General features: G+C 44.9%; 2 protein-coding genes across 4 annotated transcripts; one reads left to right on the top strand and one right to left on the bottom strand.

Annotated features, from left to right (window-relative positions):
* Positions 1-9,206: 9,206 nt before the first annotated feature.
* LOC134208266 (ferrochelatase, mitochondrial) lies at positions 9,207-10,968 on the bottom strand. 2 transcript variants are annotated; one of them, XM_062684293.1, is made up of 4 exons: positions 10,796-10,968; positions 10,585-10,701; positions 10,332-10,500; positions 9,207-10,260 (listed from the first exon to the last, which is right to left on the bottom strand). In XM_062684293.1, exons 2-4 carry the CDS (start codon positions 10,628-10,630, stop codon positions 9,300-9,302), a joined length of 1,176 nt encoding a protein of 391 aa, XP_062540277.1. In that variant the 5' UTR covers positions 10,631-10,701; positions 10,796-10,968; the 3' UTR covers positions 9,207-9,299. The 2 variants fall into 2 exon arrangements, with proteins under 2 accessions (XP_062540277.1, XP_062540278.1); XM_062684294.1 differs by lacking the exon at positions 10,796-10,968 and having other exon boundaries at positions 10,585-10,789.
* A 2,074-nt stretch (positions 10,969-13,042) lies between these two features.
* LOC134208264 (uncharacterized) lies at positions 13,043-14,843 on the top strand. 2 transcript variants are annotated; one of them, XM_062684291.1, is made up of 4 exons: positions 13,043-13,397; positions 13,455-14,031; positions 14,176-14,601; positions 14,661-14,843. In XM_062684291.1, exons 1-4 carry the CDS (start codon positions 13,245-13,247, stop codon positions 14,735-14,737), a joined length of 1,233 nt encoding a protein of 410 aa, XP_062540275.1. In that variant the 5' UTR covers positions 13,043-13,244; the 3' UTR covers positions 14,738-14,843. The 2 variants fall into 2 exon arrangements, with proteins under 2 accessions (XP_062540275.1, XP_062540276.1); XM_062684292.1 differs by having other exon boundaries at positions 13,044-13,397; positions 14,221-14,601.
* The last annotated feature ends 277 nt before the right edge of the window (positions 14,844-15,120 follow it).

Below are 15,120 nucleotides of genomic sequence, written 5' to 3'. Positions count from 1 at the left end.
CCGCCTGTGGTTTATTATGATTTCCTGTCGAGGTGAAGCTTTATCGTTCATGCGTTCTGCCTTTCCACTTAGCGGGTACTGATGAGCCCGAATTCTCAATATCAGACACAATGGACATTTCAAAAAAGGTGATGGGCTTGCTACATATGTTTTAATGGATGTAGTACTGTGAGTGAGCAGTCAGTGAGCCAGTGTATGTAGTTTTTAGTTAAATTATTGAGATCAACATTATATAAATCGATTACAAAAAATTATCGATATCGTCGATATTTGAGTTCAATGATATCGGATATCGTATCGATAAATTTCATCCGATAATATCGATATTATCGATTTTATCGATATTTGCACAGTCCTAGTTACTAGATAAAGATTGTCGCTTCGGTTCCCTTTGTTCTGCTGTCCGGAACATGTTGGGTACCAAGCTGTCAAATCGTATGGATTTTCCTTCTTTGACATTTAGCTCCCCTATCCTTGCCAGCAAAAGATATTCCGGACAGCGACGACAGCGACAATCTTTATCTAGTAACTAAAATATCTTTTGTATTTGCCCGACTATTTGACTGTCTCTGGAAAAGATATTTTAGTTACTTAGTTTAGTTTAGTTTAGTAACTAAAATATCTTTCGAGCGGTTTGCGTCTCGACTAAGCAAAGTGGTATACTGTTTCAATGAGTGCAGTAATGGTAGAAAGTAGATAGCTCTTTTTCAACCATTTGCTCGATCCTGGGAAGGCGCCAAATTGATATCGCCATTTGAATCTATGTACATAACCAGCAATTGTCCTTCAAGGATTCTTGAAGGTAAAAATCCTTAAGCTCGTTCATTTTCGCTCGCACTAGAGGAAGAGCGGTTTCCAAGTTCCGAACAATTTAAGTATTTCTACAAAGTAAAACGTGTTTCTTCAAAGTTTGCTGAAGGTAATAATTGAGAACAGTGGTAAAGTGAAGTGCTTGAAACAGAATCTTTTGATGTCTTCCAGGTAGCTGCTTATTTCGGTCAGTGCGTCTGACACTTTAGCGATTCTCTCCATTTGCCGGAGTCTATAATTTTTGCACACGACTAACGTTCGCCATTCGCGTTGGACTTCCAGTGCGTAGGCGCTTTTTTGTACGGGCTGGAATTGTGTGACGACTAGCGGAGTCGAATTGGGGTTCCATCGATTTTGTTGTGGATCGCGGTGCGACCAAAATTGAGCTTGTGTGTCCGCTAAGGCCCGCCTTTCGGGGGTAGTTAAACGGAGGGGAGTGCAGTTCGTGAGATAGTCGAGCGAAATTCACCTGACAGTCGCCAAAAACTGTTGATAAGACCACCATTACGTTACAACAACGTCGGAAGATGATCTGGGATATCACTTTGTAGGCGGCATTAAGGATGGTGATCGCTCGAAAGTTCTCACTCTCCAGCTTGTCGCCTTTCTTGTAGATGGGGCATATAACCCCTTCCTTCCATTCCTCCGGTAGCTGTTCAGTTTCCCAGATTCTAACTATCAGTTTGAACAGGCAAGTGGCCGCTTTTCCGGGCCCATTTTGATGAGCTCAGTTCCGATACCATCCTTACCAGGTGCTTTATTGGTCTTTAGCTGTTGGATGGCATCCTTAACTTCCCTCAAGGTGGGGATTGCTTGGCTTTCATCGTCCGCTGAACTGACGTAGTCATCTCCTCCGCTGCCTTGACTTTCACTGCCTGTACTCTCAGCGCCATTCAAATGTTCCTCGTAGTGCTGCTTCCACCTTTCGATCACCACACGTTCGTCCGTCAAGACGCTTCCATCCTTATCCCTGCACATTTCGGCTCGCGGCACGAAGCCTTTGCGGGATGCGTTAGGCAACTGATAGAACTAGCGTGTTTCTTGAGAACGGCACAGCTGTTCCATCTCCTCGCACTCAGATTCTTCAAGTGCACGAATTGAGAGAACCACAACGCCCATGGAGATGAATCATCCGTAGATCGTTTGCTTACTTATGCTAAATAATCGACTTTAATTTCAGCATTGTACGAACATTATTACGCTAGATTTGAACTTTTCATAATATGAGTAGAAACCGTGTGGTGAATTGGAAATTCACCTCTTGGCTTGATTGTATAATCACCTTAATGGCTGCTTTGACTGTATTCCAGGGGCCCAGGGTATGATTACCTCTAAACGGTCGCACTATTGATCCCTTCCAACAAACCTCCTGCAGCGCTACGATGCCGAATCCACCGTCCTTGAGCACATCGGCGAGTATGCGTGTGCTCCCGATGAAGTTGAGAGATTTGCAGTTCCACGAACCGAGTTTCCAATCGCTAGCCCCTTTTCGTCGCAGTGATCTTCGCCGATGGTTCCGGTCCGTACTCTCTTGTTGATTGTTCGTTGCGTATGTTTTTTTAAAGGCTGGCTTGCAGGGCCTGACACCAAACCCCCTAAAGGACCATTCCTCCTTATTCCCGGTGTACCATGGTGCACAGTTTCACTTAGAGTCCCTCGCTGACACTCGGACGATGGGCAGCCGCCCCTAACATGGAGAACAGACGCTGTTGTGAGCCCATCCTGACAAGGAGAACTCAGTAAGATATGCACCTCCGGTGAGAAGCAACTGAAATTCATTAAGCTGAAAATTTTCAGGATCAGACACCGGGACGCAAACTTGCCACTAGCCTTGTAAAAGGTCCTTATCCGCTCCTCACAGTTGAGTCAATGCAGCCAACGATCTTCAGCCGCCCCAGCCCTGTGTTTGAGGCAGGTGATGAGACCTTCCAGCAACGATTTTCAGGCAAGTACTCTTCCAATACGATCGGTTCATCTCCTGAAAAAAAATTCCCGATTCCAGCCAAAACCCAACAACACTTCATCCAGCTAGATATCACTTCGATCGGACACCGGGACGCACACTTACCTCCAGTCTTGTGGAAGGTTTCTATCCGCTCATCACAGTCGAGCCAACCCAGTCAGCGCTCAGCAGTCGTCCCGGCCCTGTGTATGAGCCAGGTAAAGAGGCCTTCAAACAGCAATCGTCAGGCAAGTACGCTCAAGCAAGCTTCAGAATCCAGGTCTCCAGATTTAAGTAGTGCTTATGCCCGTATGCGTCCAAGAAACTTCCAGAAATCTGTTCGCAACGTTGTGTCCACTACCTCTCTGTCAGAGTTGCGGGTGTATTATCAAAATGTGAGGGGTCTTCGCACTAAGATCGACTCATTCTTTTTAGCAGCTTCGGATGCAAAATACGACGTCATCGTATTAACTGAGACTTGGCTTGATGATTGCATCCTATCTACACAACTTTTCAGGGACTCTTTCACGGTGTACGAAACTGATCGGAACGCGCTTAATAGTATAGGAAAACTACAGGAGGAGGTGTATTAATTGTTGTTTCATCTGCACTGCGTTCCTGTGTTAATCCTACTCCAGTTAGCGAATGTCTTGACCAACTGTGGGTGAAAATTAAAGTAAGTGACTGTGCTGTGAGTGTTGGAGTAATATTCTTGTAGGTATGACTTGTAGCAGAGAAACACGGATTTAACACGGTTAGAACTAGGTTTATTAAAAATAACTTAGTACTTGGTTGATATAGAACTGAATTAGCATGGGTGAAAATTTTCCTTTTAATACCCTTTGGTTGTTTATTTGTTGCTATGGTTACCTTGACGACGACCCTCGATTGTCTGTTGTTATTCTGTCAACGACGGTTAACGAGGGTCTCGGCAGTCCCAGGTTACTTTGTTTTTCACATGTTTTCATCCCCTCTCAATCCGACATTCCTAGGTTTGATGTCAGCAGTTGGAATTGGGTGGCTTCCAGAGACTTCGTGAACAGATCAGCCAGTTGATCACGAGTGCAAATGGATTCGACGTTCAGCGTACCTTTCTCGACCAGATCCCGGATGAAGTGATGCTTCAAGTCGATGTGTTTGGTCCTCTTGCTCTCCAGGTTTTTGGCCATGCACACACAGCCACGACTGTCCTCGAAAATGGTCAACAGGTTGGCAGCAACATGCAGAACTTCCAAGACGCCGCTGATCCATACGGCCTCTGTCGCTGCTGCACTTAAGAGCGACATAAAGCCTGTACACGTTAAATTTCGGACACATGGATAATATCCAATCTATTCATCAACATTTCATCAATTGCAACGAGAACCAAAATATATTGGAAGCATCACATATATCGGAAACATTCATCTGTCATGAAAATAGATCGTCTCAGTAGTTGGCGAATATTTTTAAAAATCGCTTTGGAAGATGAGTGTCCAAGATTTAACGTGGACAGGCTTTACTCCGCTTCGCTTGACGACAATTGCTTTTTGCTGCTCCACGACACGCTGCACCCATACACCTTGAAGAAGAACCCGCTTACCGACTTTCGGTCCTGAAGGTCGGCTGCCCAATCGGCATCAGCAAAGCCGACGAGCGCTTCTGCTTCGCTGTTCCTTTGGTATTCGAGACAAAGGGTTTTGTCCCACTTAAGTATCGCACCACACGTTTCAAGGCGTTCCAATGTACGGTCGACAAACCTTGCTGGAACCGCCCGAGGTACCCGACAGGGTAACACACATCTGGCCTACCACAAAGCATAATGTACATCATGCTTCCAAGCAGCTCTCGATATTAGGTTTCACCGACATTAAGTCCACCACGTGGCAGTTGGAGGCCTTTCTCCATCGGAGTCCTGGTTGTATTGCACTCGCTCATCCCGAAACGATTCAGCACCTTCGTGATGCTAGACTCCTGCGACAGTCTCAACGTTCCTTTGCTACGGTTGCATTGCTTCAGCCCATACAGCGACTTCTGCAGCTTGCAGCCGGAGCAGATGGATGTAGATGGTTTCCTTCAGCTCGCTGTGAAGGAAAGCGGTCTTCACGTCCATCTGGTGGAAGAAGAATCTCTCGTGAACGCCTACCGCCAGGATGATTCTGATTGTCACTAGTTTGGCCACCGGAGTGTACGTTTCTTCGTAGTCCAGCCCCGGTCTCTGTAGGAAACCTTTCGCTATGAGCCGAGCCTTGCGTCGCACGGCACGTCCGTTCTCGTACTCCTTAATCCGAAAGACCCACTTCGTTTTCAACGGCTTCACGTTGGCAGGACATGGTATTAGCCGCCACACCTGGTTCTTCTCCATGGACTGCAGCTCATCTTGAATGGTTTTTAGCCATTCGTCACGATCGTCTCGATCCAAAACTTCATGGTAGCTTTCAGGAACATCTAGCGTGTGGGAAAATGCGGCAGAGGTTGCTTGGAAACCAGTAAAATAATCAAGAAACTTACCCGGTAGCCTGCGCTCCCGTTCGCTGCGCCTTGACGACTCGCCATGAGAAACGCGTCTATCGTTGTTGGTTCGGTTGGCTCGTCCACTTCCGGATCCTCGAAGTCTTCTTCATCGTTGTCCGAATTTTCTTCATCTCCGGCAGGCTCTGGAATCGCAGGCTCGCCAGTGACTTATTCTTTTTCCCCCTCTTGCTCGTACGATGGTAGCACTACTAACGGTTTATCATCTCTGCTTTCAGCGGCGAACAGAAAACAGGTTTCGTCGAAACGGACATCACGAGCAATCACCCCCTTCCTGCTTTTTTGTTCCAGAGGCGGTATCCATTGGGAGCGTTGCCGATCATGACCCCAAGCAACCAGAAGTTCGGATATGAAGGGCTATATTGGCTTAATCAGCTCTCATTTTAAGTAATTTTTTGTATGTAACGGAACTTTAAGTGAACTTTAAAGTTTCGTTAAGGATGCTTGGAACTTGATGTGAACCATAGTGAACCAATTAGTTCGGTTAAGAGTAAATTTAAGTAAAATCTGAACTTCTGGTTGCTTGGGAAACTCCTGAATCTTGGCATCCAACTTTTTGCGGAGTTGGCCGCGGACCCACGCGTATGCCATGCATTCAAACACGCGTAGCTTTGACAGATCCGGTTTGGATCCAATCCAACATCCCGCCGGTGTGGTACCCTCCGACAACGCTGCTGATGGCGTCCGATTGAATCGCTCGGCCACGACATTCTGTTGAGGCGTATAAGCGACGGTTGCTTCGACCTGGATGCCCTTCTTTTTGTAGAAGCTTTTCTGCACGGTCGAACTTTACTCACGGCCTTGGTCCACGGTAAGCTTCGAGATGCGTAAACCAAAATGCGCAGTCACCAGTGCTTCATACTCCTGGAACTTTTCGAAGACTTCCGACTTCCGCTTCATCAGGTAGATCATGGCGAAGTGCGTCTTGTCGTCGTTAAACGATACAAAATATCTTGATCCGTCCCATCGATGGGTCCGCAAACATCCGAAAGAGATCGCTCGAGGGGCCGGTTCGCTCGTTGACGAGTTCCATCGAATGGGTCCCGGCCCTGCTTACCCTGGGCGCACGCATCGCAGAATTGATTCTGGCCTGGCTTAAAGTCGACACCAGTGGCCATCTTCTTCTGCACCTGGCAAAGGTTAGCAGTGGAGCTACTCACCTTAATATCAAGCGCTAGCGATGATATTGCCATCCTTCTTTAGCACCACTTTGCCCATAAGGAACAGCACTTCAACGCCAGCAGTTGCCAGCTTTTTCACCGAGAGCAGATTGTCGCGAAGGTCGCGATTTACAGCACCTTTTGCATATTCAAGAGTACGTCGTGGTTGCTGTAACCATTTATCTCGCCCTCTTCCTTCGCCACCAGATCCTTAGTCACTTCTATGACCACCGGGCACGACAGTCTTTCGACCGAATGGAAAAACGTTTTCTCGTTCACCAAATGGTCACTTGCGCCCGAATCCAGCTTGAAATGGATGACGTCACCGTTTGACGTGGAAGGCTAGTCACGGTTTACCATAAAAGTCACCCCTTTCTGGCTCATGGCAGTATGCACTTCCTTGTCCTTCTTCCTGCAGTCCTTCTTCATGTGGCCGATTTGGCCGCACTTGTGGCACTTGCCTTGAATTTGTCACCACGCTTGTAACGCTGATGGCCCGCAAACGCCACCGGCCTGTCGTCGACGGTCTCGTCCATACGGTCCACACGTTTTTGCTCTTTCGCGAGCAACAGATGCTTGACCAAATCCAAATTGAGGTCCTCTTCCTTAATGTCTCCCAGCGCCGTTACAAGGGGATCGTACAAGTCCGGTAAACTTAGGAAAGCTGGGATACGAGATCTCCGTCCTTAAACTTCGCACCGGCCGTTTTGAGTTGTCTTACCAAATCGTCAAACGCCAAAAGGTGGGACCGCATCGATGCTCCCTCCTTCATCCTTAGGCGACCAAGCTGTTTCCACAGGAGCATTTGACTGGCCACAGACTTCTTTGCGAAAACGTGGCTCAGGCTTGACCACATATCCTTCGCGCTGTCTTTGTCCCGGAAGACTTCCAGAACCTCATCCGCCAAGAATCCAACGATCATGCTTTTCGCTTTTCGATCTTCTTTGTCGAACTTCACCTCGTCCTCTTCCTCTTCTGGAAAATCTTCCGTCAGGGTTCGCAGCACGCCAGCCAAATCCAGGAAATCTTCAAGACTGATACTAGCTGCTCTAGACTCACACGAGTAGGGAATGCCCTTTACGATGGTTTGTGTTTCAATGGTTTGACACAAACAAACTTCATGGCTAACACTAGCAACAGGATTCTTGATTTAGCTCTTGTAAGCTATAGGACGTTGCCTGTTTGCAGGGTTTGCAGCGTTTCGTAAGCAGAGGAACAAATGGTTGTTGCCGATATGGCTCATCCTCTAATCGAGGTCGACATAAGGATGGTTCTACTTCGTCGGTGGTTCTACCGCTGCAGTTTCAACAATCTTTCGATAGAACTCAGTTTGATTATCGTTGGGCCGATTATGATCTCTTAACATGTGCATTTTTATCAATCGATTGGCGATTCCTGGACTCTAAACTAAATGATATGATCACCATATTCAATCATGAAATCCGGCAAGTTGTGGAGCTCCATGTACCACTCAAGCGTCCTCCGCTGAAACCTCCTTGGACAAACAGGAATCTCCGTAAACTAAAAAGTTGTAAGCAGTCCGCTCTTCGAAAATACCGACACAATCGCAATCCGTACTGTGGGGTTTGAGTAAAATGTCTTCAGCGGCATAGATTCACACATCAGCGTGTCAATCGTCGAGCAGCAAGCCATGATTTTGCCTCTTCCAGTCAGACCTCCGCGGCGTACACACGCATCCACGGGGAGTCGCCGTCATAACTTCGTTCCGGCCATTCAGGGCCACACATTTTGGCGATCCTGCCAGTCTAATTTTTGGATCCTGTCGCTGATTTCATGAGGTGAGTTGAATTCAAAGAGTTAAAGTGACGAGTGATATATTTCTGTTTGCAAAATCACAAGACGCGTCTCGAAGATTGTAGGAAAATGGTTTGAGGTTTGCTAAATCACAAGACGCGTCTCGAAGACCGTCGGAAAATGGTTTATGGTTTGCTAAACCACAAAACGCGGAAAATGGTTTGTGGTTTGCTAAATCACAAGACGCGCCTCGAAGACCGTCGGAAAATGGTTTAGAAAACTATCTATTTAGAAAACTAGGCGTGTATGAAAGGTGGCCGAAAAAAATGTATTGTAGTTTGTGAAACTACAAGGTGAGTATGGAAGACCAACGGAAAATGGTTTACGATCTAGAAAATTTCAAAGTCCTAAATTTGTTTTAATCAAAATCAAATACTCGATTACACGAAGCCACTTGGCAACGTACATGAGACTACCAGTCAAGCTATTATATAACGAAACCTGAGAGAAATGGAGAAATATTCAATGCTGTACCACGCTGTACTGTTCGAAACTGTTCGGAAAGCCAAATATATTATCTAGAAATTTATCTTGGAATGTACTGATTTAGTAGCCATAGCGGGATTACCTGTAGCCTGTAGGAGCAGATATCTTGGAATTTGAAAAATTAATAAGGTTGCCGGATTTTACAAAGCTATTCGGAAGTTCGAATTCATTATGCGTAAGATTAGTTTGGAGTTATTGGCTAGCAATACTAGTTTATGGCAAATGGTTGATAGTGTACTGTACGCGAAACTAAAAGTTGGATTAAATGTACGGATTTGGAATGGATTTGGATTGACTTTGGATTGGATTTGAATTGGATTTGGATTGGATTTGGATTAGATATGGATTGAGTTTGGATTTAAATCAGGGTGAATTACACATTCTTATCGAGTTTGAATATCATTCTTTGAAATTAAATTGCAGGGAGTTTGGGATACGTCTTACTATGTATTTTTCTTTCACGTAAAGTAATATATTTCAAATAGTTTTAGTTCCATCCCATTAACGTAACAGAACAACTAACACAAGATTCTATCATCCACCACTATTTTTGACAATCAATAAAATACTTAGTTCTAATTGCATAACTCCTGGTACCATTGTTTGCTTGATAAGCACTTGGAATTAACGCAAGACGGACACCGGAGTAGAAATTTCGGATTCACCGCATTTCCATTCTTCAGGTGATTATGCACCACATCCGTCAAGGCATCGATAAACAGAGGGTGATCGTTGGGCGCCGCCGCTCGACCAATCTTCTCAGCACCCACTTCGTGGGCCAATTCCTCGCAGTATTCAATGTCCAACTCATGTAGCGTCTCGATATGCTCATTGACAAATGCAATTGGGACCAGGATAAAATTTTTCTTACCCTGCTTAACGTAGCCCTTGATGGCATCATCGGTGAACGGTTCCAACCAGGGTAGTGGGCCTACTTTCGATTGCCACACCAAGCAGTACGGATTGCAGTAGTTGAGCTGTTCCATCACATTCTGCACGCTGGCCCCTACTTCGGATGGGTACGCGTCGCCACGATTGACCGCTTTCAGCGGTAGGGAATGTGCAGAAAATAGCAGGATAACATCCTTACGCTTTTCGGCTGGGAATTTTTCCAATTCTTTCCGGATATTATCGGCAAAGGTCTTGGCCAGTAAGGGGTGTGTGCTCCAGCGATCAATAATACTCCACTTGGCGTTGGACAGACCATTCTTGTTTGACTTGTAGTGAGTAAAAATGGCATTGAAACTGGAACCAGATGTAGCGCAGCTGTACTGAGGGTACTGCGAAAATAGGACCACCCGCTCCGGTTGGTCTTGTTCCACTTGCTTCAAGGTATCCTCCGTCAAGGGCGTCACGTAGCGGAAGGCCACGTAGTGCTTGTGGGGAGCCGTTTCCGGTGACACCTTATCCAACTGTTTGCACAGCAGTTCACCCTGGATGTTGGTCCACTTGAAAATGGGTGATCCGCCTCCGATTTCATTGTATTTCTTCTGCACTTCGGGTGTACGTCGCTTAGCAATCCAGGGGCCCAGTTTGCTGAATTTAAAAAAAAAATAGATAGTTGATTATTGTTAATACAAAACCTCTTATAATGTGCTTTTTATTACCTTTGAACGGGAAGCTGGATCATATCGCGATCAGTCATAATCCGGTGCAAGTAATCGTGCACCTGATCCGTGTTTTGAGGACCTCCCATATTTAACATCACGATCGCCGTACGCGGCTTGGAGCATTGGGTGGGTTGAATGCTCAGCTGTCGTATTAAGGCCATTGTACCTGTAGATAGATAACAATCCATAATAAGTGATCTGGTTGCATGAGGAGGCAATAATTAGTTTTACTTTCACTTCGTCTACTCACCGAGTCCCAATGAATTAGTTCTAGGAACGAGAATGTTCTTCAACATTTTGATTGATTTTATTCAGCAGTAGTGCAGCGTTGTTAACGAAACAGCAATCCACAGTTATCTTGAGTGGTCTATAAAATGAAGTAGATAGTAAGTACGTGGGTATTTCGTAAAACCACCACAATCGCCTAAAAAAATCCAAAGTTTTTTGCAAACGTAACGAACCGGGGTCGGCGGTCACCAATGATGATTGTTCTTTCTCTGCTTCGCAAACGCAAAACTCGTACTCTACATGCAACTGCCTATCTTTATCTTTCCAACACTCCCAAGCCCTCTCACGACCCCCTAATGGCACCGCGACGCCAAGCTAAAACAGCTGTTTCGTGATGACGAATTAATGACATCCGCACGCTTTTCTTCACTACACTGAATTTTTACTACACTGAAAATTAAAAAAACACTTTAATTGAGTTCTCCAAGCGCAGTTTTTCGCACACCAACGTCAGTGTATTAGGTTCTGCAGCATGACGTCACGAATGAATTCGGTCGTCGTCGAATGAACTTTTTTTGACAGTTCAGTAGTACTTTCCACTGACTCCGACAAGGATCGAGTTCGTGATTGGTTGGCTGCCCCCGAGTCCAACGCGAAGAACCGGCCTCCTTAGCCATGCGGTAATGGGCCAAACACAATTGATACGTTTGCGTGCGTTTTGACAGTTTTCTCATGGGAAAACTGTCAAATCGCACGCAAACGTATCAATTGTGTTTGGCCCATAAGACGCGCGGCTACAAAGCAAGACCATGCTGAGGGTGGCTGGGTTCGATTCCCGGTGTCGGTCTTGGCAATTTTCGGATTGAAAATTGTCTCGACTTTCCTGGGCATAAAAGTATCATCGTGCTAGCCTCATGATATACGAATGCAAAAATGGTAACCTGGCTTAGAAACCTCGCAGTTAATATTGTCGCGCTTATCTTTTTCTAGAATGCTGCGGTGGTCTTACACTCGCAGGCTCGACTGCGAAGATAAACGTCAAGATAGCCGCCGTGTTAAAAGATAGGCAGTATTTTCCCGCTCAAAACAAAACCACGTGCTTTTCGCGAAATGACAGCAGTGTTCGATTGTATTTTATTTATTATTATTATATATATATATATATATATATATATATATATATATATATATATATATATATATACTCCTAAACAACCAGGGGGGTAATATGCGGTGCATCGCGCCTCCTCTGCATGTAGTTTGAAGTATAGATAGTGGAATATATAGATGAGCGAAGATAAATCCTCTGTCTCCAAACGAACTGTCAAACGTGTCTCCAAACGAGCATGACGTCACGATTTCAATGGAAACGTTAAGGGCTGTGACGTCATATGCGCGTGTTCACGGGCAAAAAAATCGACTCAGCCATGCATTCGCTCATCTATAGATTCTACTATCTATAGTTTGAAGCAAATGTAAATAAACAATCCCACAATTTTTTCGTTAGTTAGCAGTAGTGTAGGTTAACCAATATCCTACAAGATTCCAGTTCGAAAAATGGTACTCTTGCCAAGCGGGGTGGCCCGCCTTTCCCAAGCAGCGAGGCCCGGATAATACACGGAAGAAATAAACTACCTAATAGTGAGTTTAATTCACCCAACCTCGAACATCCGTACGGGAAGCGAAAATTGAGTAAGTAGGGTCTAAGTAGTTTGCCTTTACTCCCATGTTAAAAAAGTATCCAACGGAAAATTTATTGACCCAAATTTAAGTTTAATTCACTCAATTTCGACCTCAGGTAATAAAACTCAACATTGGCTTCCCGTATTGAACTGGCGTCGTTGGATTGTTTGGCTCTTTTGTTTTTGACAACAAAAGAAAGAGTGGATGAAAGCGGAGAGAAAAAATAACTCAAAAGTAAGTTTAAAAGTACTCAATTTTGGGTACTTTTTTTCTTCCGTGTACATCTTAGGTAGGCTTGATTTGTTCGTGGATGACAGGCTACGTTTTGACAGGGCAAGTGAATTGAACAACTCAGTTGAATTCAATTGACTTGCCAAAAGTTGAACATGTTCAACTTTCTTTTCGTTCAAGTGAATTGATTTAAGGTGTTTACACGTTCAGTTCAAAAGATATTTTAGTTACTAGATAAATATTGTCGCTGTCGTCGCTGTCCGGAACATCTTTTGCTGGCGAGGATAGGGGAGCTAAACGTCAAAGAAGGAAAATCCATACGATTTGACAGGTATGTACCACACATGTTTCGGACAGCAGAACAAAGGGAACCGAAGCGACAATCTTTATCTAGTAACTAAAATATCTTTTTTCAGTTCGCGTTCGATTCAAGCGACTTGCTCAATTCACTTGCCTTGTCTAAACGTAGCATAACTCCCCCCTGTAAACAACCCAATAATTGTCGTGAGGAGATTTTGGTCCAGTGTATTGACTTTTTTTGGTCCCCTGCGCATTTGACAAAGAAGTCGACAATCGACATAAACTTGTTTTGATTTTTGACGCGGGTCAGGTTGGCGGTTGCTCAAAATACCAAAATTTATATTTTAAAAACACAAAAACTTAATTTTTTCTCTATTTCAATTCATATATTATTAATATTGATCCTTAAATGACTAAAATGTTGTAGTGAGTTTTGTCTACTTGTGGTAAAAGTGAGAATCGTCGAAAATGGTTGCTTCAATCTACAACGCGTCGGATTCGTTGTTTTCTGCTTCAGGCAGGAACCATTTTCCCAGTTGCTTCACTTGTGGTCAATACTCTCCGTTTATGATTTACCTCGGTTACAATGAAAAATCCATCAAGTTCTGCCCGGAAGCAAAGGTATTTGACATTTTGTTTAGCTCTATTCGCTTGTCTAAATCTTAAGTTCTTTTCCAGCGCATCCAACTATTCTGTCCAATCTGTTCTCCGCATCCGGCCCTCTTCAGGCAGCTTTTCCCCAATGATAACCTTTTCCGAGCAGACAGCATTCTGAACGATCAGCGACTGCTTGCACTGCTGGAGGATTTTGTATACTCCCATCCGGACGACGAGCAATACTCGAACATGGAAAGGATCATCATCACAGAAAACACTCAGCTGCACTCGCCCTACAAAGTGGTGGCCAAGCGGAAAGCACCCAAATCGTTTAAACTCAAGCTGCTGATGAACTTGTTCCCGGAAGCTCACCGGATGCCTAACCGAAACTGCAGCGATGAGAATGAACTGTGCGAAACCATGAAACAAAAGTACCACGACATCTGCGTTAGCTACATGAACATATCGGAGGCCGGAGGGAGCCAGCTGATAGATAACTTTGACATTCTGATTGATAAGACTCCGCGATCGGCAATGAGACCGAAGCCACGCTGCCGAACAGCGATGGTCGTTGTTCCCCAGGACAGTATTATAGAGGAATGTGCCGAACAGGAACAAGTGATGAGCGATTCCGACCGTGAGATTCGTGCCGTCGACGGTAAGTAATAATAATTGATGGATTGCATGTTCAACATTTCAAGAAGAACAAAAGTTGCCTAACATTTTAAATAACTCTACGATAAAGGAATTTTTGAAATCTATGATTAATCACGAAATATTTCACGATAATATTGCTCTACAGAGCACAAACATCTGAAGAGCATCCACTTTGTCATTCCACGTACAGATTCCGACGACGAAAGCGACCTTGCTTCGATAGCCTCGGGCGTAGTGAACGAGTTTCAAATATCATCAGCAGAGCCGTCTGGAATCTGGGACGTTCGGCCATCGTCCCAGTCATTATCTCAGCACGTCAGTCAGCAATCATCGCAGATGCCAGTTGCAGCTGGTCAGTCATCATCACAATCGGTGGACATAAGTTCCCAATCGATGGGCAATGGTAATCAGTCGGAGCTGTCCTATGGTTCGGACAGTTCCGACAGCTGTGTGATTGATATGCCTCCACCACCGCGCCGTACAGGTCGACGACCTCCGTCGGCGGACGATGGGCAACAACCGGGCCCGAGCAACATCAAGCGTCGCAGGGTGAGCCCTAGAGGAAATCGGCGTAAGTGAAAAATCGTTTCGATCCATAGACCAGGCGATTAAGTTTTTCGTTCATTTCAGCAACGAATCCAACTCCGGAAGAGGTCCAAAGAAATCCACACGGTACCGCACGCCTTCCGCGCCTTGATGGAGGCTAAGTAGAATCCTTTCATATGTGTTGGCAATTTTACCTATGTATGTATTTTTTTGGCCGCATATCATACTTGAGATGAGGTCCGTTTACAATAGACTGAGTTTTATGTATCACATGTGTGTCCTTTGGAAAGATTTCCCTTGTATTATTAGTGCTGTCTAATGACTCGAACTTTCTTGAAGTACCTAGGACTAACTCGACAATTTTTGGCCACAAAGAGATGCCAAGCTACTTCGAGTTGAGCTCTCAATGAGAGCTCACCAACCAGAAGAAAAAATATTTTGGTATTTTTCAATTGTTTCGTTGTTCTGTTTTGATGATGGATGGATTTGTTTGAGTAGGCGCCAGCACAACCAACTTCAAGTTGGTTGAAGTAGTTGAATGGAC

Source organism: Armigeres subalbatus, chromosome 1, assembly GCF_024139115.2.
Source record: "Armigeres subalbatus isolate Guangzhou_Male chromosome 1, GZ_Asu_2, whole genome shotgun sequence".
Lineage (NCBI taxonomy): Eukaryota > Metazoa > Arthropoda > Insecta > Diptera > Culicidae > Armigeres > Armigeres subalbatus.
Note: the sequence above shows the minus strand (reverse complement) of the source record. Positions and strands in the feature narration are given on the sequence as shown.